The following is a 26423-nucleotide window of genomic DNA, read 5'->3' on the forward strand; positions in this document are numbered from 1 at the left end:
GCTCAACAGCCGCCTCGGAGGATCTGACTAATTACTGAGCAGGAGACGAAGGGCAAACGAGGAGCCAACCAATCACCAAGCGAGAGACAAAGGGGGACGGCCAGTTCCCCCGGCCGTCACAACGGGTTTCGCGACAGCAATTTGCTGCACGGCAAATCCCTGACTTCAGGTGGCAGGTTGCTTAACTCTGTTGTAGCTTTGATCAGCACTGCTGAGGGGCATCGGGGGAGATGCCACCGTACTGTCTATGTTCTTTTTAATTGAAGATAACCTGCCTTTAGTTAAATATGGTAAGTGACTGAATCCCGTATAAACATTAGTTCTGTACAATATACATTATTGTTCTGTGTAATATAGTTCTAAATAACAACGTTATTTTTGTTTAGTGAAGTGCATTGTAAACTCTCAGCTGCCGAGAACGTGCTCATTTATGCTTCAGAACCGTTTGCCAGCATTATACACGATTATTGTGCTTTTGGCCGTCTTGGTATTTAGAGGAGCACGTGTCAGCTGGCTCGCACCAAGGATTCCTGTCAAATGCCACAAATGCTTGATTGTTGCCCTTCAGATTTAGGTTTATTATTGTCAAATGTGCCGATATACAGTGAAAAGTTTTGTTTTGCTTAATATCCAATAGGATCAGATAATATTAATACAATCACCCAAACTCAAATACAATAGGTAGAGCGAAGAGAAAGATAGAGTGCAGAATATAGTTCTCAGCATTGTAGCACAGAAGTTCCAGTGACTAGGTCAAATATCCACAATAAGGTAGAGGAGAATCAGACTATCCCAGCAGATTGAAGGACCATTCAGAAGCCTGATAACAGAAGGGAAGAAGCTGCCCCCGAGTCTGGTGATGTGTACTTTCTATATATTTTGCCTGATGGGAGTGAGGATAAGAAGGAATGACCAGGATGGGAAAGGTTTCTAATTATGTTACTCCTTTCCTGAAGCTGTGTGAAGTGTAGAAGGAGGCAATGGTGGAGAGTCCGTTTGATGGGCTGGATGGACTACATCCATAACTCTCTGAATCAGTCTGAAGAAGGGTCCTGACCCGAAACGTCACCCATTCCTTCTTTCCTGAGATGCTGCCTGACCTGCTGGAGTTACTCCAGCATTTTGTGAAATAAATACCTTCGATTTGTACCAGCATCTGCAGTTATTTTCTTATACTTATCCATAACTACAGGTATGTAGGTTAATTGGCTGGGTAAATGTAAAAATTGTCCCTAGTGGGTGTAGGATAGTGTTAATGTACGGGGATCGCTGGGCGGCACGGACTTGGAGGGCCGAAAAGGCCTGTTTCCGGCTGTATATATATGATGATGATATGATATTCTGTGTTTATTAAATATTAATTGATCACAGCTTGTAAATTCTTAAAATATATTTGCAACATAAGAGTATATTTCACAGCAATTATAGACTGTCCATACAATCAGCTCTCGATGCTCTGCTTTGGATCAATTGAATTTTATTTAACCTTTTGTACAATTTCAACACTATTTTCAAACAACGTTCAAAGTGTCAATTAATGTTGCTAATTGTTGTTCTTCCTTCAATACTGCACTGACACACTTAGGATAATATCAAGTTAAACATATTCTTACTAACATTTGTAAACACTAATTGATTGTTGACATCTGGCACAACTGACCACCTGGATGAACCTTTTTTTGCACTTTACTTTGTTCCCCCTTTTTCTTTTTCCTTTCCCCCCCGCCCCCCTCCTTGTTGTTCACATGTTCGCCGTGACTTATTTAAATATTTGATTTGATAGCATCGATATGGAAGCGACAATCAAAATCTCGTTGTACTTGTACAATGACAATAAAGGATATTGTATTGTATTGTTGAGAACTATTAAGTATTGTTTCCATCAGTGGAGCTGTTTCGGAAACAATTTTGGAAGCCTGAATGTTTCCTTGGGAAGCCTGAATGCTTCCTTAAATGTGAGTTTACTTTGTGCATCACGTTCTGGAAAAAGAGATGCAGCCTCCATAGAGGCAGGTTTGGCATTGCAACTGCGACAAAACTGGTTGTTATAGCGGATGATAAGCTGGTTTTGTGCGGTTTCTGTTGGCTGCAAAGTGCTTCATTAGGAGACATTTGTAAGACGTTTCTGTGCGATAACTGCTGTGATTTGTCCTGAGCACTGGTAATCGAAAGCCACACTTGTTTAAAAGATGTGTAATGAAGCTCTTATTCTGTTTCTAGGCAAGCACAATGGTAGCAGTTGGCCTGACAGTTGCGGCTGCAGCATTTGCAGGTTTGTATTGAAACTAGTATGTTATTTATCAGTTTTATTCTAACTGGCATGATTGAAAGTGTGGATGTTGATTTTTCCATGACAAAAATAATGAAGAAATACATTTTCCTACACTTACACATTTGATTCTGTATAATTGTTCATTACAATCATGTTGTGGCATGAATTAACATGTTACGGAGAGTTAAAATTGGCATAAAAAATCATAGAATAAATTGTATTTCCTTATTTGGGTTAAAGATTGTGTCTCGACTATATAACTTCAGGATTTCCCACTTTGAGCTGGATCAAACATACATAAGGTAGAGGGCAGTAAAAAGATTCCGCAACAATAAAACTACAGTGAGTGTAGGAAAATACATGGGATGATACAGCACGGATTGATATTGTGATTGTGGAAGATTATTGGTAAAATTCACAAGATGAAGAAAGGCAGTGAAGAAAGCCAATGGAATGTTGGCCTTCATATTAAGGGGAGTTGAGTATAGGAGCAAAGAGGTCCTCCTGCAGTTGTACAGGGCCCTAGTGAGACCACACCGGCAGTATTGTGTGCAGTTTTGGTCTCCAAACTTGAGGAAGGAAATTCTTGCTATTGAAGGAGTGCAGCGTAGGTTCACGAGGTTAATTCCCGGAATGGCGGGACTGTCGTACGCTGAAAGACTAGAGTGACTGGGCTTGTATACTCTGGAATTTAGAAGGATGAGAGGGGATCTTATTAAAATATATAAGATTATTAAGGGATTGGACACGCTAGAGGCAGGAAACATGTTCCCGATGTTGGGGGAGTCCCGAACCAGGGGCCACAGTTTAAGAATAAGGGGTAGGCCATTTAGAACGGGGATGAGGAAGAACTTTTTCACTCAGAGTTGTGAAGCTGTGGAATTCTCTGCCTCAGAAGGCAGTGGAGGCCAATTCTCTGGATGCTTTCAAGAGAGAGTTAGATAGAGCTCTTAATGATAGCAGAGTCAGGCGATATGGGGAGAAGGCAGGAACGGGGTACTGATTGTGCATTATCAGCTTTGATCACGGTGAATGGGGTGCTGGCCCGAAGGGCCGAATGGCCTGCACCTGTTGTCTATTATCTAAGATAGTCCCAGTTTACTGCTTTTTCCACAGGCCTGTAAAAGGTTGGTTAAACCTTTTATCCAATTCCCTTATACAAATGAATCAGCTCTACCAACCAGTTGACAATGCAGTTTACAGTAAGATTTCTTGTGTGGTTTCTAGTGCAGATCACAAGGATGAAAGGGGCATACAATCTCAGAAGCTGAATAAGTTGGCCAGTAAAAATTGAAATGGGCTGACAAGAGGTTTTGATTTTTAAATACAAAAAATAGATTTGTATTATTAATACAAATCAACATGATGCAATAACCTCATGCCATGGCAAAAAGGCTTACAATTTGAACACACATTTAAAAAACAGTGTAAATTTAAAAAGCAGCCATAACTGTCTGGGAGTGACTGTCCTTAGTGGTAAATAAAGGGAAAGCAGGCACGAGCAGAGCGGCCATTCAGAGTCAACCATGTCAGGAGAGGATGTGTGTTGAAGTGCAAAGACTGTGTTTGAGGCCAACTGCTGAGGCTTTAGCTTCATAGGGCTTAGGTGAGAAGGCAGAGCATTGCGAGAAAGCAAGACAATGTAATTTCCTTGTTTTGTCTTTCTTCTTTAGTCTAAGTGCAGTTAGGGCATTGGTATGGGCTGGATGTGGGAAGTCGGGGAAACTTCCAGTGTTCCTGAGGACTACACCTGTATGTACAGCTGCAGCACTTCACTGACCGAGACAGGGGACTGGGGTTGCAGCTGGATGACCTTGGGATTGTTTGGGAGAATGAGAGTAGCATAGGTAAGAGTAAATGTGAGGTAGTCACACCTAAGGTACAAGCAGAAAGTAGATGGGTGACCATCAGGAAGGGTAAAGGGAGTAGGCAGAGATTCCTGCAACCTCCATCAACAGCAGCCTGAAGGGCGGCTCGCCAGGGCTGCAGACTGGGCTGAAATCTGGTGTCTGGCAGCCGACTTCCAGAGAGCGCAGTTTGCCAGCAACGTGCAGAGGTAGGTAGGAAGGGAAAAGGATAAGAAAGGAGGGGAAAGAAGATGGGGGGGGGGGTGAGCCTTTGCAGCCACTCTCCTGCCTGGGACCAACTGCTTTGCAGGTCAGGCCCAGATAGATTCCCCCTTTCGCCAGCCCTTTTGATGACTACTCACTGGTATGTTTTGAGGCTGTCGTATGTTGAAAGGCTGGAGCAATTAGGCTTGTATACACTGGAATTTAGAAGGATGAGGGGGGATCTTATTGAAACATATAAGATAATTAGGGGATTGGACACATTAGAGGCAGGAAACATGTTCCCAATGTTGGGGGAGTCCAGAACAAGGGGCCACAGTTTAAGAATAAGGGGTAGGCCATTTAGAACGGAGATGAGGAAGAACTTTTTCAGTCAGAGAGTGGTGAAGGTGTGGAATTCTCTGCCTCAGAAGGCAGTGGAGGCCAGTTCGTTGGATGCTTTCAAGAGAGAGCTGGATAGAGCTCTTAAGGATAGCGGAGTGAGGGGGTATGGGGAGAAGGCAGGAACGGGGTACTGATTGAGAGTGATCAGCCATGATCGCATTGAATGGCGGTGCTGGCTCGAAGGGCTGAATGGCCTACTCCTGCACCTATTGTCTATTGAGGCAGCCGTGCATCCTGCACTAAAGGCCACACTGACTCCAGGTTGTGTGACTGCTGAAACAGTTTAGCTCAATCCTTCCATCAAACCCGTTTTCTTATTTAGCGGTAGTGTACTTCCGACGGACGAGTTCTCTAATCGTTGTCATTTTAAGGTTGCGCGACTTCATTAACCACCAAGAAATAAAATAAGTTCAACTGCATTGCTGAAAATTAATATTATCACTCTGTTGACCAAAGGCATTGTTTTAAAATTGCCAGTTTTAACAAGGGAAAACTCCACTGAATTTTGCCCAAGTCTTAGCACACAAACACTATCAGATTTCCTCACACTGAAAGTGTATAGCTGTGCTAAAAAAAACAGTTGTCATCTGTCATGAAGTGAAGTTCAGTGAAAGGCTTCTGGAGAAGTGCAAACAGGCAACCACTGCTTATAACAGAAAGCTCTAGCAAGGACTGAATATGAGTGGACAAACATACATTAGAACCTCTGTGGACTTAGTTTGAGGACCGAAAATGAAACACTAGATCCATGTACTTTGTTGGATTGAACCATTGTGGACTATTTCATGTAGATAAACGATGGAGATAACAGCTTGAGCACTGGACATCACAATTTCATGCATTGAAAGTGCATCCTGTATTGCGCGAGGTTGTAAGTTTTGTTAAATTGGAAAATTCCATTTTATCACTAAAAATCCCTTTTTTTGCCATCGATGTTCCTTTTTTTGGTTTGACAAGGTTTAATGGCTCTGAGTGAGGTCTGTGGCATCAGGCCTGGCTCTGACATGCAGCAGATAAGGGTGAAGTCAGGCAGGGCTATAGTGAAAGGAGACTCAGTAGTTCAGGTGGTCCGACAGGAGGTTTTGCTTCCACAAATGGGCCTTCAGAATGGGCGTATGTTGCCTCCCTGGTGCCAGGGTACAAGATGTCTCCAAATGGCTGCAGAACAGTCGCAAGAGGATGTTGAGCAACCTGAGGTCATTGTTGCACATTGGCACAAATGACATGGATAGGAAACAGAATGAGATGCTGCAGAATGAATTGGGTAAAAGGCTAAAAAGCAGAACCCCTAGAGTAGTAATCTCTGGATTGCTCCCAGTGCCACGTGCCAGTGAGGCAGGATTACAAAATAGGATGGGTGAATGAGCAGCGGAGGAGTTGGTGAAGGACACAGATTCAGATTTTTGGACCTTTGGGATTACTTCTGGGGCAGTGATAACGTGTACAAAAGGGCCAGAGTGCACTTGAACTGGAGGGGGACCAATAGCTTGGTGGACACGTTTGCAAATGCTTCTTGGGAGGGTTTAAATTAAATTAACTGGGTAACGAGATTCAATGCAGTGGTGAGGTAGGTGAGAGTCTGGTAGTCAATGCAGAGATCAATGACAGCAAATTCAGTAGACGGGACAGGCAGGAGTACGGCAGGGAGTGAGGAAAGACGGATTAAAGAGATAAGGAAAATGAACTCAGGGTTTGAATAGGTACATGCAACTGGGAAATTATAGCCATTATGGATGGCTATAGGGAGGAACCCTAAGGTACAGGTACTGTAGGCAAGATAGAGATGGAGACTTGCATTATTGATTGAGAACATCATGGCAGTAGTCTGAGTTGACATTACTGAGGTTTTGTCCAGTGAGGCAATATGGGTGGAGGCCAGAAATAAAAAGGGATGATTATCTTGATGGCACAGCTCGAAGACTATTTGACTTGTCATATTTTAACTTCCCCACTATGTACTGGGACTACCATAGTGCCAAGAGCTTAGATAGGGTGGAATATGTCAAGTGTGTTCAGGAAGGTTTCCTTGGTAATTCCCATTAGAGAGAAATTAAGGCTCTGGTGAGGAAAAGGAGACAAGTGTATGTAACTGGGATCAAGTGTATCCCTGGAAGAGTTTCAGGAACTGAGCATACCTAACAAGGAAAACGGGGGACGGGAGGGGGGGCAAAAAATGGACAAGAAATAGCCCTGGCAGGTAATATTAAGGAAAATGCAAAGAGAGGGGAACTAGAGAGTGAATGGGGCCCCTTGGAAACCAAAGCAGTCATCTCTGTGAGAAGCCACAGGAGATGGGCAAGGTCTTCCATGAGTATTTCTCTTGTTTTACCTTGGAGATGAGATCTTGGGACAGTCCATATTATGGTTGAGAGGGTACTAGACGTCCGAAAGTATATGAAGGTAGATAAATCTCCCAGGCCTGAGGGATACATCCGAAGACGCTTCTTACATTAGATAAGAAATTGCAGGAGCCCTGGCTGAGATATACCAATTATTATTAGACACAGTTGAGGTGCCAGAGGGCTGAAAGAAAAAACCCGTGAACTATAGACCATGGAGCCTAACATCTGTCGTGGGCTAGTTACTGGGGAGTATTCTGAGGGATAAGATGGGATGGCAGGGTCCTGGGGAGTGTTGTGGCACAGAGGGATCTAGGAGTGGAGGTACATAGTTCCCTGAAAGTGGTAGATAGGGTGGCCAATGCTTTCAGTACATTTGCCTTCATCAGTCAGGATATTGAGTATAGAATAAAGAAATAAGGAATTAGAGATGCCGGTTTACAAAAAGTATACACAAAATGTTGGAGTAACTGAGTGGGTCAGGCAGTATCTCTGGAGAGCATGGATAGGTGATGTTTCAGATCGGGGCCCTTCTTCAGACTCTCAGGCCAGGGCCAGTGAAGCTGCTGCAGTCCCTTACCACATTCCTGGCCACGCTAGGGCCAGGCCTACCATCTTCAACCTTCACCACCTTCCCAGTTGCTTTCAAGCCGGGCCGGACCTGTCAATGTCACCGCTAGCCCTCACAACCTCCCCAACCGCGTGCAGGGCCTACTGACCTTCACCGTATTCCAGGCAGAGCCCACTGATGCTTACGCCACTGCTGATCCTTACCTGCACCCCCCGGGCTATTGACCCCGTCGATCATCGCCTCTCCCTGTCTGTCGGCAGGCCGGAACCATTGAGCCAACTGGATTCCAGGCTCTATATATTGCTTAGGTGTCTTTGAACACAGTTGTAAGGCAGTAGTCTTTTTGTACATGCTGAATGTTAACTTGCCATGGAGTAATCCAAAGATTCTGAAAGATGCATAGTGGTGACAGCCTTTTCCCATATTCCCTTGTGACACTGGGGATCATTCAGTCCATCAGGTCTTTGCCATATCTGCACTTGTTGGGGGTTCTAGAGATTTAGCTATGTTAATGCATTTGAAAACCTCCAGCAGCAGCCCTTCTGTAACGTGGACTCTCTTCAAGACATTATTATTAACTTCCGAGTTCCCCAGCATCCACATATTTCTGCAAGTTATATACAAATGAAAAATACTCTTAGCATCATGCCCATCTGCACACATTGATAACCTCGTTGATCTTTAAAGGCCCCTATTGTCTACCCAGATATTCTTTTGCCCTTAATATCCTTGTAGAATCTCTTTAGATTCTCCTTTACCTTATCTGCCAAAACCATCTCATGTCCCCTTCTAATTTCCTTCTAAAGTATACTCTTACTTCCCGCATCCTCTTCAAGGGTTTTACCTAATCCCAACTGCCTATACCTGATATATACCTCATTTTCCTTAACCAGTTCCTTAAGTTCAGTATCTCTTTTCATCCAGGATTCCCTATTCCTGCCAGCCTTTGCCATTCAACAGAAACATGGTGGCTCTGAACTCTCACTATCTCAATTTGAAAAGCTTCCCACTCACTAGACATCCCTTTACTTGTAAACCACTTCCCCCGATCAACCTCTGAAAGTTGCTATCTAATACCATATATAAGTGGCTTCTAGAAATCCCCACCATTCCAGAAGCCAGTTTACAGTCAAGTCTATTCATTCCATGTAGCAACTTGATATTGCAACAGTTATGAGACCAGATAATATCCAAATTGTAGTACTGAAGACGCATGCCAAAACTAGCAAATTATTCCACTACAATACTGGCATTTGGCTGATAATGAGGAAAATTGAAGGTAGACACAAAATGCTCGAGTAACTCAGCGGGACAGGCAGCATCCCTGGAGAGAAGGAATGGGTACGTTTCGGGTCGAGAGTGTTCTTCAGACTTCTGTTGAAAATTGGCCAGTTATTTCTTGGTCACAGAGCAGGACAAATCCAATCAATCTAATCTCACTCATTGGCACTGATGGAACATGGACCAAAATTCCAGATGTGAAAGGCGAAAGTGACTGTCCTTGATAGCACGACAATATTTGGCCAAATGTGACACTAATGAGCATGGGTAAAACTCATTGGTCATCAAAGTGAAAACACTTCAATAATATGAATTATACCTAGCAAAAATACATATAATTGTTACTGTTGGAAATAAATCATTCCTGCCCAAAGATGTCATTGCATGGGGTATCTCAGGGCAGCGTCCGATGACAACTACTTGTAGCTGCTTCAATCCATTCTCTTCATCACTGTCAGAAGTGAGGATGTTTACTCGATTTTCCAATGTTCAGATTCATTCACAACTCGTCAGAAAAGGTAGTAATCAATGGACACAGTAAGACCTGACAACAATCGGGCATAAGCTGATAACTTTTGCTAAGTAACTGCAAGGCAGTTATTATCACTGACTATCATCAACACCCTGGGCATCATTAATTGATTGGAATCTGTACAAGAAGTGGTCAGAAGGTGAAATTTTTTGTTCATGGGTGAAACTTTTATATACATCCCCAACAGCTAGAATATTAACTAATCAAATGCTGTCATCCAAATTTCATTTATCTAGGGGTTGTAGACAAGGATGTCCACTATCACCGCTTCTATTTGCCCTTATTATAGAACCACTTGCTGAGAGTATTAGATCAAATTCAGATATTCATGGCTATAACACTAAACATACAACCAATAAAATTTCTTTATATGCGGATGATGTATTAATATATATTACAAAGCCAGAAATTAGCATTCCGAATTTATTAAATCTCATAACTCAATTTGGTTCATTTTCAGGTTATAGAATTAACTGGTACAAAAGTGAAATTATGCCTATAATAGAGCATAATCCGGCCATACTTCAACAATTTCCTTTTAAAATTGCCTATGAAAAGTTTAAATATCTTGGAATTTACGTGACTAGGAAATATACTTCTTTATTTAAATTAAATTTTCCTCCTTTACTCACTAAATTACACAGAAATATCCAATTTTGGAAAACACTTCCTATATCATTAGTTGGTCGTAGTAATGCTATAAAGATGATCTTTCTTCCACAGCTACTATACTTATTTCAAGCAATTCCGATTTATCTTCCAAAAAAGTTTTTTTTTTAAATTGATTCAATTGTTACTAATTTTATTTGGGACTATAAGCATCATAGAATAAATAAAAGACATCTATGTAAGTCTAAAATTAATGGAGGAATTGCTTTACCTAACTTTTTATTTTATTATTGGGCGGTTAATATTAAAAATATAACCTGCTGGTTGGATGATTCTGATCAACAACCGGATTGGTTAAAGATGGAGAAAGAGGATTGTTTACCATTTGATATTGGTGCGATCCTCTTAGCTCCAATAAATTTAAATAAAAAAACATATGGAGGTAATCCCATTATACACAGTGTTATCCGTACCTGGAAACAATTAAAGCTTACGTTAAAATTGAGTAAATTATCTGTTTTCCTTCCTATTGCGAATAACCCTTCTTTTAAACCGTCTGTCTTAGATAGAGGATTTGCTCAATGGAAAAGTTATGGAATTAGAAGGGTGGGAGATCTTTATCATAAGGGAACTTTTCTTTCTTTTCAGGATTTACAGCAGAAGTACGGATTACATGTTAATAATTATTGTAGATATTTACAACTTAGAGATTATGTAAAATCACACATCCAAGAATATAAATTTAGAGGGCCAGAAACACTTGATGTATGCCTGAATCGACATTATAATTCAAATAAATTAATATCCTTTATTTATAATACTCTCCTTGACACTGACATTCCGTCATCAGAATCTTATAGACGAGCATGGGAGGACGAATTGAATCAACTTATAATGCAAGATATATGGGATGAAAGTTTACAACATATACATCAATGTTCATTAAATACTAGACATTCCTTAATACAATTTAAAATAATACATAGATTACATTATTCGAAGACGAAATTAAATAGGATTTTTCCTAGTATCTCTCCTATTTGTGATAAATGTCAATTTCAAGAAGCTAATTTAACTCATATTTTCGTAACTTGTATAAAAATGCAAAACTTCTGGTTGGAGATTTTAAAAATAGTTTCTAAAGTTATTAACAAAAAATTAGATATGGATCCAAAATTAATTATATTAGGATTATCAGGACATACTACAAATTTTACAGCAAGTCAGGTACATTTTCTTGATTACAGTCTAATAACTGCGAAAAAATGAATACTTAAATTTTGGAAAAAAACAATAACCCCCACAATTAAAATGTGGACTACGGAAATGACAGAGACCCTGCATTTGGAAAAAATAAGATTTGCCTTAATCGACAAACCTGAGTTATTTTTAAAAATATGGTCTCCATTTATTGAATTTTTAGAAAAGTAAATGGGTTTGGCACAGGACTAAAATAAAAATTGTAAATTAAAAGTTGAAACTTGAGTTAGGGGTTGGATGTACAACTGTGGTTATTGTCTCCCGGATCTACTCCCTTTAATTTTTATAGTTAGATCCTTTTTTTTTTTTTTAACCCTCTTATTCTCTCTCCCCAAGTTTATAGTTTTTTTTAATTTATTTTTACTTTCTCTCTTCAAAAATTTAAAAATTGAAGCTATGTAAGAACTCTGTAACAAATGTGTTTTTTAATTTCTATTTGTACATATGCTTTTCAAAATTTTTTTAAAAAAAAGAAGTGGTCAGAAGGTAGATATTGTCGCAAGTAACTCATCCGCTGATTCCCTAAAAGAACAAGTTATTAATATTGCAGCAATCTTTCCAATAGCTTGAATGAGAGCAACTTCGGTAACAGTTGAAATGACCGTAGCACCCTGTTTGCAGTGTGTACCATGTATAAAATAGACTGCAGTTATTGCTTAAGGCAATTTTTAACCAACAACCTCCACAATCAAAAGCAGCAAATGCAAAGGGATACTATTTACACCCCTCCAAGATGCATACCATCGTGCCTTGGAAATATATGTTGTTACTCCCTTATTAATGGGTCTGAAAACCTGGAGCTTCCTACCCGACAGTATTGTGACGATACCTTAAGGAGACCAATTACAATAGTTCAAGAAGATGGCAACCCACCGTCATGGTAACTGACATTGTATTTAAATGTATCACATGTTACTATGAGTCAAAAAGGTCAAAGGACACATGTTGCCGGGATGTAAAGGAATGGCGGATGAATAAACCAAAGCGTTTAAGTTCAGTGCCCTTGAAGTGTGTTTATTACATTCGGATCCAGGTGAGGATCTGACATTGGTGACGAGGATGAACTAGTAATTGTTTAGTTCAACCTTTGAAGCAGATATGGCTCTTAACGAAGCAGCTGGAATTAGAAGTTTGAGTCCATTCAACCCGAATGGGTAGGCGAATGTTGTGAGTGCGAAGTTTGAGCCATGGTTGGAGGAATTTGACTCCGACGCAGATAGCTTAAGTCTGCTTGTTGAAGGAGCAACGCCGATGCAGGTCACACGACGGAGAGCATTGCTATTGTACAGTGCTGGAGCTTCAGTTCGGGAGACTTTCAAAACACTTCCAGAGACTGGAGGAAAAGCACACTATGCGATGGCTGTTGCTGCTTTGAAGAAGCATTATGTGGTGTAAAGAAATGCTACATTTCAACGACATGTACTCTGGCAAACGACACAGGGAGAGGGGGGAAGCATTGCTCAGTTTGTCACAAGATTATGTCAAGTTTCTGAGGGCTGCAACTATGGAACTGAGTTGAAGAATTGGATCAGGGATCAGGTTGTACAAAGTTGCAAATCAAATGACTTAAGACGAAAGATATTGGAGAAAGGTGACACGCTAACATTAGGGGAAACACTGAAAATTGCCTGTTCATATGAAGCTGTAGAAACCCAGTTTCAGACCATGAGATTGGATGGAGGAAACCAAGTTAACAAGATGACATTTACTGGCCCTCGCAAGAGACATTGACATGGCAAGGGTCATTCGAAAGTTGAAGATGACGGAGCATTATATATGTGGGAATTTTGGACTTTTTGTGAGAAGAAATTGTATCCTTGTTCATCATTAAAACCACTCCTGACGGTTGGATATTTCAAGGCAGAGGTCCAAGCTGGTGTTAAGCACACTATGGCTGAATTTGTGGTCATCGAGGAGAAAGGAGAGCCATTCATGAGTAGAGAGACTGCTCAAGCAAGAGGCAAGCAAGAAGGATCTCCACCCGAAACGTCACCTATTCCTTCTATCCATAGATGCTGCCTGTCACGCTGAGTTAATCCAGCTTTTTGTGTCTATCTTCTGCTCAAGCATTAGGTGTGCTTCACATTGAGGATAAATGTGAACTCATTGAAGGCCTTTGCGATTTTGAAAGAGAAGTTCAATCCAGTATTTGAAGGCATTGGAAAATTGCGTGATCGTCAAGTCAAACTGAAGAGAGACCCAAATATCAAACTTAAGATAGACACAAAATGCTGGAGTAACTTAACTGGACCGACAGCATCTCTGGAGAGAAGGAATGGGTGACGATTCAGGTCGAGACCCTTCTTCAGACTGGTTCTGAAGGATCTGATAGGGTCACCCATTCCTCTCCAGAGATGCTGCCTGTCCCACTGAGTTACTCCAGCATTTTGCGTTTATGTTCGATTTAAACCAGCATCTTTAGGGTTAAAAGAATCAAGGGATATGGGGAAAAAAGCAGGAACGGGGTACTGACTTTGGATGATCAGCCATGATCATATTGAATGGCGGTGCTGGCACGAAGGGCTGAATGGCCTATTCCTGCACCTATTTTCTATGTTTCTATCTGCAGTTCTTTCCTACAAATATTAAGCCTGTAGCACAAAAATAAGAGAACTCCATTCTGCAAGAGAAAGGGTGAAAGCTAAGATCCAGGAGCAAATTGAACAGGATATCAGTGAATCTGTTGAAGAATTGACACCATGGGTCAGTCCAGTTGTAGCAGTACCAAAACCAATAAAAGAGAAGGCTTTGTGTGGACATGGGACCAAGGGAAATAGAAGAAGAGTCGGACAAAGATCCAGAACTACAAGATGTTAGATAGAGGATCCAAAGAGGTGACTGGGAGGAATGTCCACACAGGACATATGCAGCTATCAGAGATGAACTGTGCACAATTGGAAGGTGTGTGTTGAGAGGAAACAGGATTGTAGTGCCAACAAAGCTGAGATCAAGGATGAGTGAGTTGGCTCACGAAGGTGATTTAGGAGTTGTTGGAACTAAACAAAATCTTCAGACAAAAGTATGGTGGCCAGGGATGGACAAAGATGTGGAGCGACATGTGAGGTTATGCCATGGATGACCGATGGTAAGCCGACCCAATCCACCTGAGCCAATACGAAGCATATTGTTACCGGCAGGTCCATGGGAACATGTTACTATAGATTTTCTAGGCCCACTTCCATCTGCAGAGTCAATACTAGTTGTGATTGACTACTACAGTAGATATGAGTATGCCATAATGAAGACTACAAAATCGGAAAAGACTGTAGCAGTTTTGAGAGAAATCTTCGCAAGACACGGTCTACCAGTGGCATTATATTCAGTAAATGGGCCTCAGTTCATTTCTCAGAAGTTTGCTGACTACATGAAGAACATATTTATTCACAAAATGCTGGAGTAACTCAGCAGGTCAGGCAGCATCTCAGGAGAGAAGGAATGGGTGACGTTTCGGGTCGAGACCCTTCTTCAGACTGAAGAACATAGGTGTGTACCAACACAAAGTAACACCAAAGTGGTTGAAAGCTAATGGAGAAGTGGAACATCAGAACCAATCTCCAGAGAAGAGGATGAGAATTGCCCAAGCAGAAGGCAAAGATTGGAAGGAGCTGCTCTTATCATATGTAGCAGCATATAGAGCTCCATCACACAGCACCCCAACAGGGAAGAGTCCCGCAGAATTGTTGTTTGGAAGGAAAATCTGGACCAAGATACCATGGGTTAGTGACATGGTAAATGATTAAGAAGTGAGAGATCATGATGCAGAAAAGAAACGGCCATCAAAGCTCTATGCAGACAGGAGATGAGGTGCCAAACCATCAGGTGTGATGCCAGGAGATGAGGTGCTTGTGGGGAGAGAAAGACCAAGCAAAATGGACGCACATTTCTTTCCACAACTATTCACAGTGGTGTTCAGACAAGGGAATACGGTGATGGTCCAATCGCCAGTCGGAGTCAAATATGATAGAAACACATTGTATGTGAAAAAGTATCACCGTTGTGATAGTCCAGGGACACTGCAACTGAAGTTGAGACTGTGGGGGATCAGACTAAAGACTACCAAATTGAGGAGCCAAGAACGCACAAGACTGAGAAATGTGAAACCAGAATCGAGATGATGAACTGGTGGAACAGGACATGACAGATCAGAATCCAGTATCAGTTCAAACAGGCAGTGGTCAGAGGGGGGTGGGGGAGGATGGGAGGGGGCAAAAGGTGGGATGGGGAGGGTGGGAGTGGGGGGAAAGGGGGGAGGGGAGTAGGGGGGAGTCGGGAGTGGGGGTAGAGTGGGAGTGGCGGGGAGGATAGTGGGGTGGGGGTTGGGGAGGACATGGACTGTTGTGATTAGCTGTTAAAGACCACTGGAGCAAGTATGTCTTCAATGAAATTAGGTATGTGCAGTTTTAAATTTAACTCTTCATAACTTAGTCATACATTTTGTGTAAGGAAAAAACAAAATAGAGAAAACAAAACGATTTTTTTGTGTTGTAAAAAGTATTTCTGTTCAATAACCTTTCTATAAATACTAGAATATACTCATGATAGGCATGACATTGTACATGTAGTCCAAGAACTATTGACTGTTGGAAATATTAGTTGTTTTTCATACATGAATGTAGCACAACGCGTACGCGCATTTGGCGTGCATACTTTTTTTGCTGAAAAGTTGCATTACGTGCCATGTTATGAATTTTAATGTAAAATTCTGAATTTTGGACATCAAAATTCTGAATTTGTAAAATCAAATGTTGGGAGGTCTGCAGATAGAGTGGAGCTGAAATTGCTGAATTTGGCATCGTGGTTTAAGAGGAGGAAATCTGGTTGGTGTGAAAGTTTAGATAATCAATTGGGCAGTAAACTGCAAGTACAATTTAATCCACAAAGGTGTGAGGTGAAGGATGTGGGAAGGTGCAACAAGCCAAACGGAATACGTAGCAGACAGCAGAATATTGAGGTGCAGAGACCAAAAGGTGACCAGAAAGACACAGGATTTTCTTCTATTTTGAGTATATTGAATGCAAGAGTAGGGACTGTTAAGGTCAAACTAAACACTAGTTATTATCACTGCCCAAGTACTGTATGCAATTTGGGTCCGCACAAGGCAGGAAATGATGAGTTAGAACTGGAGAAAGTGCAAAGGAGGCTTAAGGATTTCGCCAGCATTGCAGATTTGTGATTCATGATAATTTCCTTTTAGAAGAGACTTGAGGTGGACAAAATTGTAAGAGTGCTAGAAAGACTATTAAAGAAACAACTATTTCCTTTGGGGGTCAAACTATGATACCATCAATGTACTATGTTTATGGACTATGTACAGTGTGCTATGTTTACATATTCTGTTGTGCTGTTGCAAGTAAGAATTTCATTGTTCTATCTGGGACACATGACAATAAAACACTTGACTCAATTTAAAGAATTGATAGAAGGATGAAAGACGACAAATAATTTTCTTCCTCACCCAGAGGGTCATAGGGTGTGGAACTCACTGTACCTCGGTACACGTGACAATAAACTGAATGAACGGGTGGTAGAGGAGGAAACCAGAGGCTGGGAAATTGGGATAGGCTGTTTTTCAATGGGCTGAATAGTCTTCTATTTTCATAAATTTTCTATGGTTCTACAAAAAAATAGCCCTGCCAGTAACATTCACTTTCCAAAAAAATATTCTATTAGTGTTTTACATCACCATTAAAATTAATTTAACAATTCACATTTTGTCTGTCCGCATTCAACAGCTCTGGAAGGAATGTCAGTCCGTCATCTCTCAATAAACTGAATTCGTTTTTTTTAAAAATAAATCAAAGTTAATTATCTGAATATTAAATCACTCATTTTTATGCAGACTGGGTTTTTGTTTTGCCCTTTTAGGCCGGTATGTTGTTCAAGCCATGAAGCATGTCGAACCTGCTTTGAAAAAAACCATTCAGAACCTGCCAAAGTCGGTTAGTTTTTTTATATTGTTTAGTTTTTATATTGTTTGGTTAAACTGTGGTTAAATTCAAAGTCTGAAGCATGTCTTCACACCAATAAAGTTTTAATCATACCAAACCCTGTCTGGATATACTCATCTGTAATCAACGGATGTAAATTTGGCTCCTTGACACCACCGTTGTAGCTACCAGTGGACCACAGTACATCAGATCGGAGTTTCCAAACCATGTAGAGCCTGTTTCTTTGCAGTTCCCAAAATCCACAAGTAGGACTCTTTTAAAGAGTAACAGAAGATTACTAAAAAGGCAATACGGGGAGAAAAGATGAGGTACGAAGGTAAGCTAGCCAAGAATATAAAGGAGGATAGTAAAAGCTTCTTTAGGGTACGTGAAGAGGAAAAAAAAAGTTAAGACAAATAACTTTCTGTCCCTTGATGACAGAAGGAGGTGAATTTATTATGGGGAACAAGGAAATGGCAGACAAGTTGAACAGGTACTTTGGATCTGTCTTCACTAAGGAAGACACCAACAATCTCCCAGATGTACTAGTGGACAGAGGTCCTAAGGTGACAGAGGAACTGAAGGAAATTCACATTAGGTAGGAAATAGTGTTGGGTAGACATGGGACTGAAGGCTGATAAATCCCCAGGGCCTGATAGCCTGCATCCCAGGGTACTTAAAGAAGTGGCTCTAGAAATCGTGGATGCATTGGTGATCATTTTCCAATGTTCTATAGATTCAGGATCAGTTCCTGTGGATTGGAGGGTAGCTAATGTTATCCCACTTTTTAAGAAAGGAGGGAGAGAGAAAACGGGAAATTATAGACCAGTTAGCCTGACATCAGTGGTGGGGAAGATGCTGGAGTCAATTATAAAAGAAGAAATTGCAGAACATTTGGATAGCGGTAACAGGATCGTTACGAGTAAGCATGGATTTACGAAGGGGAAATCATGCTTGAATAATCTTTTGGAATTTTTTGAAGATGTAACTAGGAAAATGGACAAGGGAGAGCCAGTGAATGTAGTGCTCCTAGACTTTCAGAAAGCCTTTGATAAGATCCCACATAGGAGATTAGTGGGCAAGATTAGAGCATATGGTATTGGGGGTAGGGTGCTGACATGATAGAAAATTAGTTGGCAGACAGGAAACAAAGAGTAGGGATTAACGGGTCCCTTTCAGAATGGCAGGCAGTGACTAGTGGGGTACCGCAAGGCTCGGTGCTGGGACCGCAGCTATTTACAATATACATTAATGACTTAGATGAAGGGATTAAAAGCAACATTAGCAAAGTTGCGGATGACACAAAGCTGGGTGGCAGTGTGAACTGTGCGATGGATGCTATGAGGATGCAGTGTGACTTGGACAGGTTGTGTGAGTGGGCAGGTGCATGGCAGATGCAGTTTGTGGATAAATGTGAGGTTATCCACTTTGGTGGAAAGAACAATAGACAATAGGTGCAGGAGTAGGCCATTCGGCCCTTCGAGCCAGCACCGCCATTCAATGTGATCATGGCTGATCATTCTCAATCAGTACCCCGTTCCTGCTTTCTCCCCATACCCCCTGACTCCGCTATCCTTAAGAGCTCTATCTAGCTCAATAAATCTGCACACAATGGCTGTGATGGGATTAGAACTCACACCTCCATAGAGACTGCAACCTGAATCCAGCTCCTCAGCCACACAACCACTGGAAGGCAGATTATTATTGAATGGTGTCAAGTTAAGAAATGGGGAAGTACAAAGAGATCTGGGTGTCCTTGTTCATCAGTCACTTAAGGTTAGCATTCAGGTACAGCAGGCAGTGAAGAAAGCTAATGGCATGTTGGCCTTTATGAGAAGAGGAGTTGAGTATAGGAGCAAAGAGGTCCTTCTGCAGTTGTACAAGGCCCTAGTGAGACCACACCTGGAGTACTGTGTGCAGTTTTGGTCTCCAAATTTGAGGAAGGATATTCTTGCTGTTGAGGGCGTGCAGCATAGGTTCACTAGGTTAATTCCCGGAATGGCGGGACTGTCGTATGTTGAAAGACTGGAGCGACTAGGCTTGTATATGCTGGAAATTAGAAGGATGAGAGGTGATCTTATTGAAACATTTAAGATTATTAAGGGATTGGACACATTAGAGGCAGAAAACATGTTCCCAATGTTGGGGGAGTCCAGAACCAGGGGCCACAGTTTAAGAATAAGGGGTAGGCCATTTAGAACGGAGATGAGGAAAAACCTTTTCAGTCAGAGTTGTAAATCTGTGGAATTCTCTGCCTCAGAAGGCAGTGGAGACTAATTCTCTGGATGCTTTCAAGAGAGAGCTAGATAGAGCTCTTAAGGATAGCGGAGTCAGGGGGTATGGGGAGAAGGCAGGAACGGGGTACTGATTGTGAATGATCAGCCATGATCACATTGAATGGTGGTGCTGGCTCGAAGGGCCTACTCCTGCACCTATTGTCTATTGACTGATCTGGCAGGAGGCTCGAAGGGCCTACTCCTGCACCTATTGTCTATTGACTGATCTGGCAGGAGGGAAATACAAGTGGTTCTACTTCATCTTCATTGACCTGATGCTGATCATGTTAAAAAGAAAATAGATAGCATAAACATAATCTTTATTCATTTACAATACCCTATAAAAGCATGACAAGATGTATGCTCCAGCAGATTTTAAAATGCCTTTGATACACTTGGGTTTGAACATTCTTGATGTTTAAAAGGGTGTTAGATTAAGATGAGGCAAAATAATTTGCAGTGCTCTGGGCAAAGGGAAAACAATGGGTGAGTCTACAAGTTGACAAAATTTGTGAGCCAAATAAGTTTATTTTCACCATAGCCATCCAATTATTTTATATCATCTTGTATCATCCTACACTTGGTTGACCCAAGGCCTTTTCAGTTCCTTGAATAGAGTACCAACCTACCCCATCCCCCACCCTTCTACCATTGCCATCTTTCAACTTACTGAACATGTGCTTGCAACAAACAACTTCATCTTTATTTTGGAGAGAAGTAAATGGGAGTACTTATATTCCTATGGGAACATACGAGTCCAAGCACCACTCGCATCATCCCTTCTTCTCTCTCCCGCACCATTCTACTTTCTGCAGGGTCCACTCACTCTGACTCCTTGGTCTGTTCGTTAGGTGATGCAACACTTGTCCACACTACCTTCTGATAACTTAAACAGCCCTTCAGGTGAGGCAGAGATTCATGTGCATTTCCTCAAACCTCATCTACTGTATTTAGTGTTCTCACTGAAGCTTCCTCTACATTGGGGAGACTATGCATAGACTTAGGCATCCATTTGCAGGGCACCTGTACTCTTTCCGCAATGGTCATCTTGAGCTTCTGGTAGCATGTTACTTCAAGTCCCTTTCCCATTCCCACGTGGACCTGTTTGACCTCGACCTTCACCATTATCACAGCGAGTCTAACAACAAACTAGAAGTACCACACCCGTTCACAACACAATACGAGCATTGAGTTTTCCAGTTTCAGTTAAGCCACAACCCGTGTTCTTTCCACGTTCCATCGAGGTTTAGATTCTTTCTCCTTGTCCCATTTCCATCTACCCATTACCCGCACACCTCACCTCAATATCTTCCCCTTTATCCAGCCCCTCCCCCATCTAATTCTGCCTGCCTTTCATCCCTCTCTTCACTGGTTCCATGTGAACTTTCAGCCTGCCTCCACCTTCCCCTGCTCTCACCCCGCTTGGCTCCATCTGCTCAATTTTTTCCTTGTATTTCCAACAGCCTGTCTCTAAACTTTCCCCCTCCTCCACCTGGTTCCAACTGCCCATCCCACCACCCTTTATCAGTTCCATCTTCCCAGCAGCTCATGTCTCCATCCTTCAGTTATTTATACTGGCTATTTTGCTCTCTACATTCTCAGTCCAGTTGCAGGATCTTGACTGTCGCTTTGCCGCCACAAATTCTGCTTGATCTACCGAGTTGTTTCAGCAGTATTTTCATTCGAGATTCCAGTATTTAGTCTGTGGAGTCTGAAGGTTTCTGCCCTGCTGAGTTACTCCAGCAATTTGTCTATCTTCAGTTGTGGTCCTGAACAATGTTCGTCTGTGCTATATGTAAATAGTCCATGTTTCATTTCAATTCTTCCTTCCACCCTCCCTTTCTGATCATAATTATGTTTCTTCATTCTCCACAATTTTGATGCCATTTTCATCGCTGCTATTACTTCATCTGGCCTAATCGCAACTCATCCCTTTCCTGAACTCTATGACGGGAATACATTTGCAACCAGTACATTCCACATACACCTTCAGCAACCTGGTCAGTGAAGGGGTTACTCTCTCAAAGGCGTTTTGGATCACTTCTCCATCTCCAGTATTCTCTCTCCACTTTCATAGTACCTTCTGCTGTAACCTACTCTTTCATGTCTTCTTGCTTTCCAAGGACCCAAATACTTTTTGTGATGCAGCACTTTGCTTGTACCATTTTCGGTTTGGTAAACCACATTACCCTCCACATTGTGAAATCAAATCCTGATTGCGTGATTTGCTTGTACTATTTTCCTGTAATTATTCATTCCATGTCAATTCTACCCTCTGCATGGTTCCAAATGAAGTATAGAAATAGCGCCTCAACTTCCTATTAGGCATATCATAATCTTGTGGACACAAAGCTGAATTGTAGGCTAAGTTATTCCAGCCCTTTCCCTCACACTGAGCATTCGGGTTATTTTCTTTTCTCAAATGGTAACCTCTGATTTCATTTGTCTCCTATTTGCAACGCTTCCAGCCATCCCTTTTGTTACTCGTTCATCTTAACCACTTATTTTACCATTATTTGTATCATTAAATCACTCCATAACTATGCCAAAGGCACTTTTCTATCTGTGCCTCTCAAAGGTATGAGCACAAGAACTACAGCTATTCAAGGGAAAATGGTACCTATGTCGGATCTGGGAAACCTGGGATGGTAAATAAATGTGTCCTTTTCATTATTGCTCACACCCAACCAATATTTAAAAAATAGAATCTTATTGGGCCCAGACCAGTCAATGTGCACCATTTTATTTAAAAGGAAAACTGCTTTGTAAGAGCGTGACGTCTAATGCTACAATATTTTTCAAGTACTTTTTGAGCTTTGACTCATTGTAGCACAGGACCTTTAACTTTGCTTCCCAAATTTATATTAAAGAATGGTGCATTGTTTTGTCAGCATTGCCCAATATGCAAAACTGTTTTAGTTTTTAATCACTGCTTAGAAATGTGATTTCAGGCTTTCAGTGGATACTACAGAGGTGGATTTGAAGCCAAAATGACAAAAAGAGAAGCTACTCTGATCCTGGGAGTGAGGTAAGACGAGACTTCGTATTTCATGATAAAATGTCCTGCACAAGGTGGCATTATGGTCATAAATATTTATCAAAATAACCATGAAATTATCCCAAAACAAATATGGTCAGGATTCATTTGGCACGCATGTTGTTTTTCATTATATAGTCCTGCAGGGCAGTGTCACGATGTATGCTGAATAAAACCACTTGTTGCTCGTGCTTATTTCACAAACACAACCTGCCCTTAGAAAAAGAAATATTAACCAATGTGGGTTCAGTCTCAATCATACAGTACAAACACAGGCCTCTCAGCTCAACCCATGCATGCCAACCAAGGTTCCCCATCATAGTCAGTCCCTTCTGTCCACATTTGGCCCATATCCCATCCCAATAAACAATAAATCCATGCACTTGTCCACCTTTTAAATGCTGTTATGGTACCTACCTCACCTCTCCTCCTCCGCCACCTTGTTTCATTTCAACACCACCTTCTGAGTTAAAACATTTCCCCGCACCTTAAACCGATGTCCTCTGGTTCTTGATTCTCCTATTGTGGGTAAGTCTCTGTGCATTCACCTATCTATTTCCCTATTGACTTTATATACCTCTAAGATCACTCATCAGCATCCTGCGCTCCAAAGTATAAAGTCCTAGCCTGCCCAACTTCTCCCTATAGCTCAGCCCCTCGAATCCTGGCAACATCCTCGTAAATAGTCTCTGCACTATTTCCACCTGAATGACATCCTTCCTGTAGCTGGATGACCAAGATTGAACACAATACTCCTAATGCTACCTCGTACAACTGTTAACGTAATATTCCCAACACCGATTGATGAAGGCCAATGTACCAAAACCCTCTTTACCACCCTCTCTGCTTGTGCGCCACTTTCTGGGAGCTATGTACCTGTACTCCAAGACCCCTCCAGTCCATAGCACTCCTCAGTGCCATATCATTAATTGTGAAGATCCTGCCCTTTATTGATTTCCCAAAATGCAACACCTCACTTATTTGCATTAAACTCCATTTGCCATTCTTCAGCCCACTTGTCTAGTTGATCAAGGTCCTGCTGTATTCTTTTGATAACCATCTTCACCGTCTATGACAACATCTTGAATGCTTTCATATACACTTTGACAATTCACGTGGAGCATTTAATATAATAGCAACATTTAGATAATTCTGCATCGTATTAATAAATTGTCAAGTGGCTACTGACAAAACAGTAAAAAGGCTGTAGTCCTTACAGGATTTAAAATTTCTTAACAGCCCCACAGCTCACAAAATTAAGATCCGGGAGGCACATAGGAGGATCATGGTACTTAACCACCCAGATAAAGGTGAGATTATACCTTGAAAACCAACCAAATTATCATCTTTTAATTGTATTTTAAAGTACTGAATCATTATTTATTTGGCAGGTGGATCTCCTTACCTTGCATCCAAAATCAATGAAGCTAAAGATTTTTTGGATTCTCAGAACAAAAAGTAATCTTATCCAAATGGCAAACTACAATCCCTTTACATAAATGAAATAAATTAGTTTGGTATTGAAGGTTTATTAAACATGTAATCACTCAATAAATCATCAGATATTCAAAGCTAAGTGGGTTTTTTTAACAAATCATTGTGAAGTGATATTGTGTGTTAGCAGGTTAAAACTTCTTTCTAGTTACATTCACTTATTTCATTTAAAATAGCAACAGTTGACAGAATTATTATGTAAAATGATTTAATCAATTGTTAATATGGCCAAAATATAATTTTCCCATTTGCACAAGTACAGAAAAGGTGACTAATTATGCAAGAGTTTCAAATTTCTAAAAAGGATTGTTTGTTTTGTATTCTTCGATTTCATTGTTGTAACAGGCAAGAGTCCCCCACGGCAAACTCTTTTTTGATGCAATGTGCCTCTCCAAAAAGTGAAATGACACAAAATTGGTGTCAAATTATTAAGTGCTGTCCAATTATCTTTAAAAGAGTTAAACATCCGATGGAACATCCAAGAATACAATGAATTAGCAAAGAAACTTGCAGAAATATGAAATGCATTCTTTGTTTCATAGTTTACTCAACACATGGTAAAATTGTGCATTGATCAAGAATGTAACAAGGAATTTATCAATCGTCAAATTGGGTAAAAAATAAAACTGAACCCCCAGAGACTGCATTGTATTACTAAGTTGAAGAATGGAGGATTGAAAAATGTGTAAATACAATATATCCACTTTTAAGAGAACACTTGCCTTGGATTCAGGACAAATTAGTTTAGTGTCTGATAGAATAACATTGAGATTCATTAAAGCTGAAAACATATTGATGGATTAAACTGCATGTTTAAAATTCACTAAGGTGACCCTGCTCTTTATTCTAATTCTTTGTTCTCCCAGTCACCTTTGACCTCCAACTGCAGCCACCACACTCTTTCAATGGAGCTCAATACAAAGAAAACTCACCCAATTCTTAACTTGCCCTGAAAGTGCACTTTCAGATAAAAAGCATTTCATGCACTATTTTTTAATACAGTAGCTGCTCAATCTGAAGTTTGTTTTAATGGTCTGGGGATAACTTTCTACCATTTATATCAAAATGCTGGTACAACTTTATTTGTTCCATTATCATCCTGCTTCAACTTGCACTTTGATCACATATATTTTTTTGTTCTTTCCGTCCTTCCTCCATTTTAACTCTAGCATATCCCAGTTTGGACCTAAAACGTTAACTATTACCTTCTCCACAGATAGTTTTTTTCAATGTGTTCTGTATCATTAACCTAATAAATTCCTATGGGGGCTGATAGGTGAAAAAATTGAGGATTTGCAGAACCGACTTAATGTTAAAGTTTAGTTTTTCTTGAATGACAACACCCTCAGTTTCATCACTTATTTATTTTTGCTTACCAGGTGGGCATATCTATTGAATTCCTGGATTTTTTGGTCACTTACCTGAATTTAGTTCAGCCAGATCTGGAAAGCCAACCTTATTTGGCCAGGATGATGCCCATGCAAGCATGATTTTATGTGAGCCAAGAGTACAGTTATACATACACATATACTATGTATACACACACACACACCTGGGATAACATCAATCTCAGCTTTGCCTATTAAGGTTTTCAAATGCAAAATAGGCATTTGAAAAGGAATCAATTTTAAATGAAGAAACATGTACACAATTTAAAACTTTTTTAAAATTGCAACAAATCAGAAAGGAACTTTTGTTCTTCCCCAATCCCTGTAATCCCGTGAAATCAATTGACTTCACCTTTGCAACGCTTAAGAAACCTTACCATCACAACGCTTAAGAAACATTTAGACAGGTACATAGATAGGACAGGTTTACAGGGATATGGGCCAAATGCAGGCAAGTTGGACTAGTGTAGATGAGACTTGTTGGCCAGTGTGGGCAGAAGGGCCTGTTTCCTGACAAATTCTGGAGGTCTAACCTGATGTAGAATGCAGGACCAGATGTCCAAGCATAAATGATGGGTTAATAATAAATAAGGTTACACAACCTCAACATGCACCAGAGTCTTTATAACCGATAAAATCTAAAAATGTTTCTCTTACTGTTATGCGAGGAAACAAACAAAATAGCAATGAGAGAGCAGGCAGATATCTGGCTGAAGGTCTGACCAGTAGAGTTCTGCAGGTGTTGTATATGTATGTGTATGTGTGTGTATACACATGTTATAATATATAATATATATATATATATCATGTTATAATATATATACACACACAATCTGTACAATTAAACATATAAACGACTTAGATGTAGATGGGTTGGTTTTTAAGTTTGCAGAAACCAAAATTGGAGTAGTTACGGATAGTGAAGACTGTCGAAGTATACAGCAGTTCAACTACAGAAATGAGCCAAGAAATGGCAGATGGAGC

The 26423-nt window shown here is 40.8% G+C and overlaps 1 protein-coding gene across 1 annotated transcript; it reads left to right on the top strand.

Moving 5' to 3' along the window:
- On the top strand, positions 1-24855 carry dnajc19 (DnaJ (Hsp40) homolog, subfamily C, member 19). The gene is made up of 6 exons (XM_078410213.1): positions 1-290; positions 2221-2272; positions 17183-17256; positions 22472-22548; positions 23797-23867; positions 23949-24855. Exons 1-6 carry the CDS (start codon positions 288-290, stop codon positions 24017-24019), a joined length of 348 nt encoding a protein of 115 aa, XP_078266339.1. The 5' UTR covers positions 1-287; the 3' UTR covers positions 24020-24855.
- The last annotated feature ends 1568 nt before the right edge of the window (positions 24856-26423 follow it).

This window comes from Rhinoraja longicauda, chromosome 13 (genome assembly GCF_053455715.1).
Source record: "Rhinoraja longicauda isolate Sanriku21f chromosome 13, sRhiLon1.1, whole genome shotgun sequence".
NCBI classification, from domain to species: domain Eukaryota; kingdom Metazoa; phylum Chordata; class Chondrichthyes; order Rajiformes; family Arhynchobatidae; genus Rhinoraja; species Rhinoraja longicauda.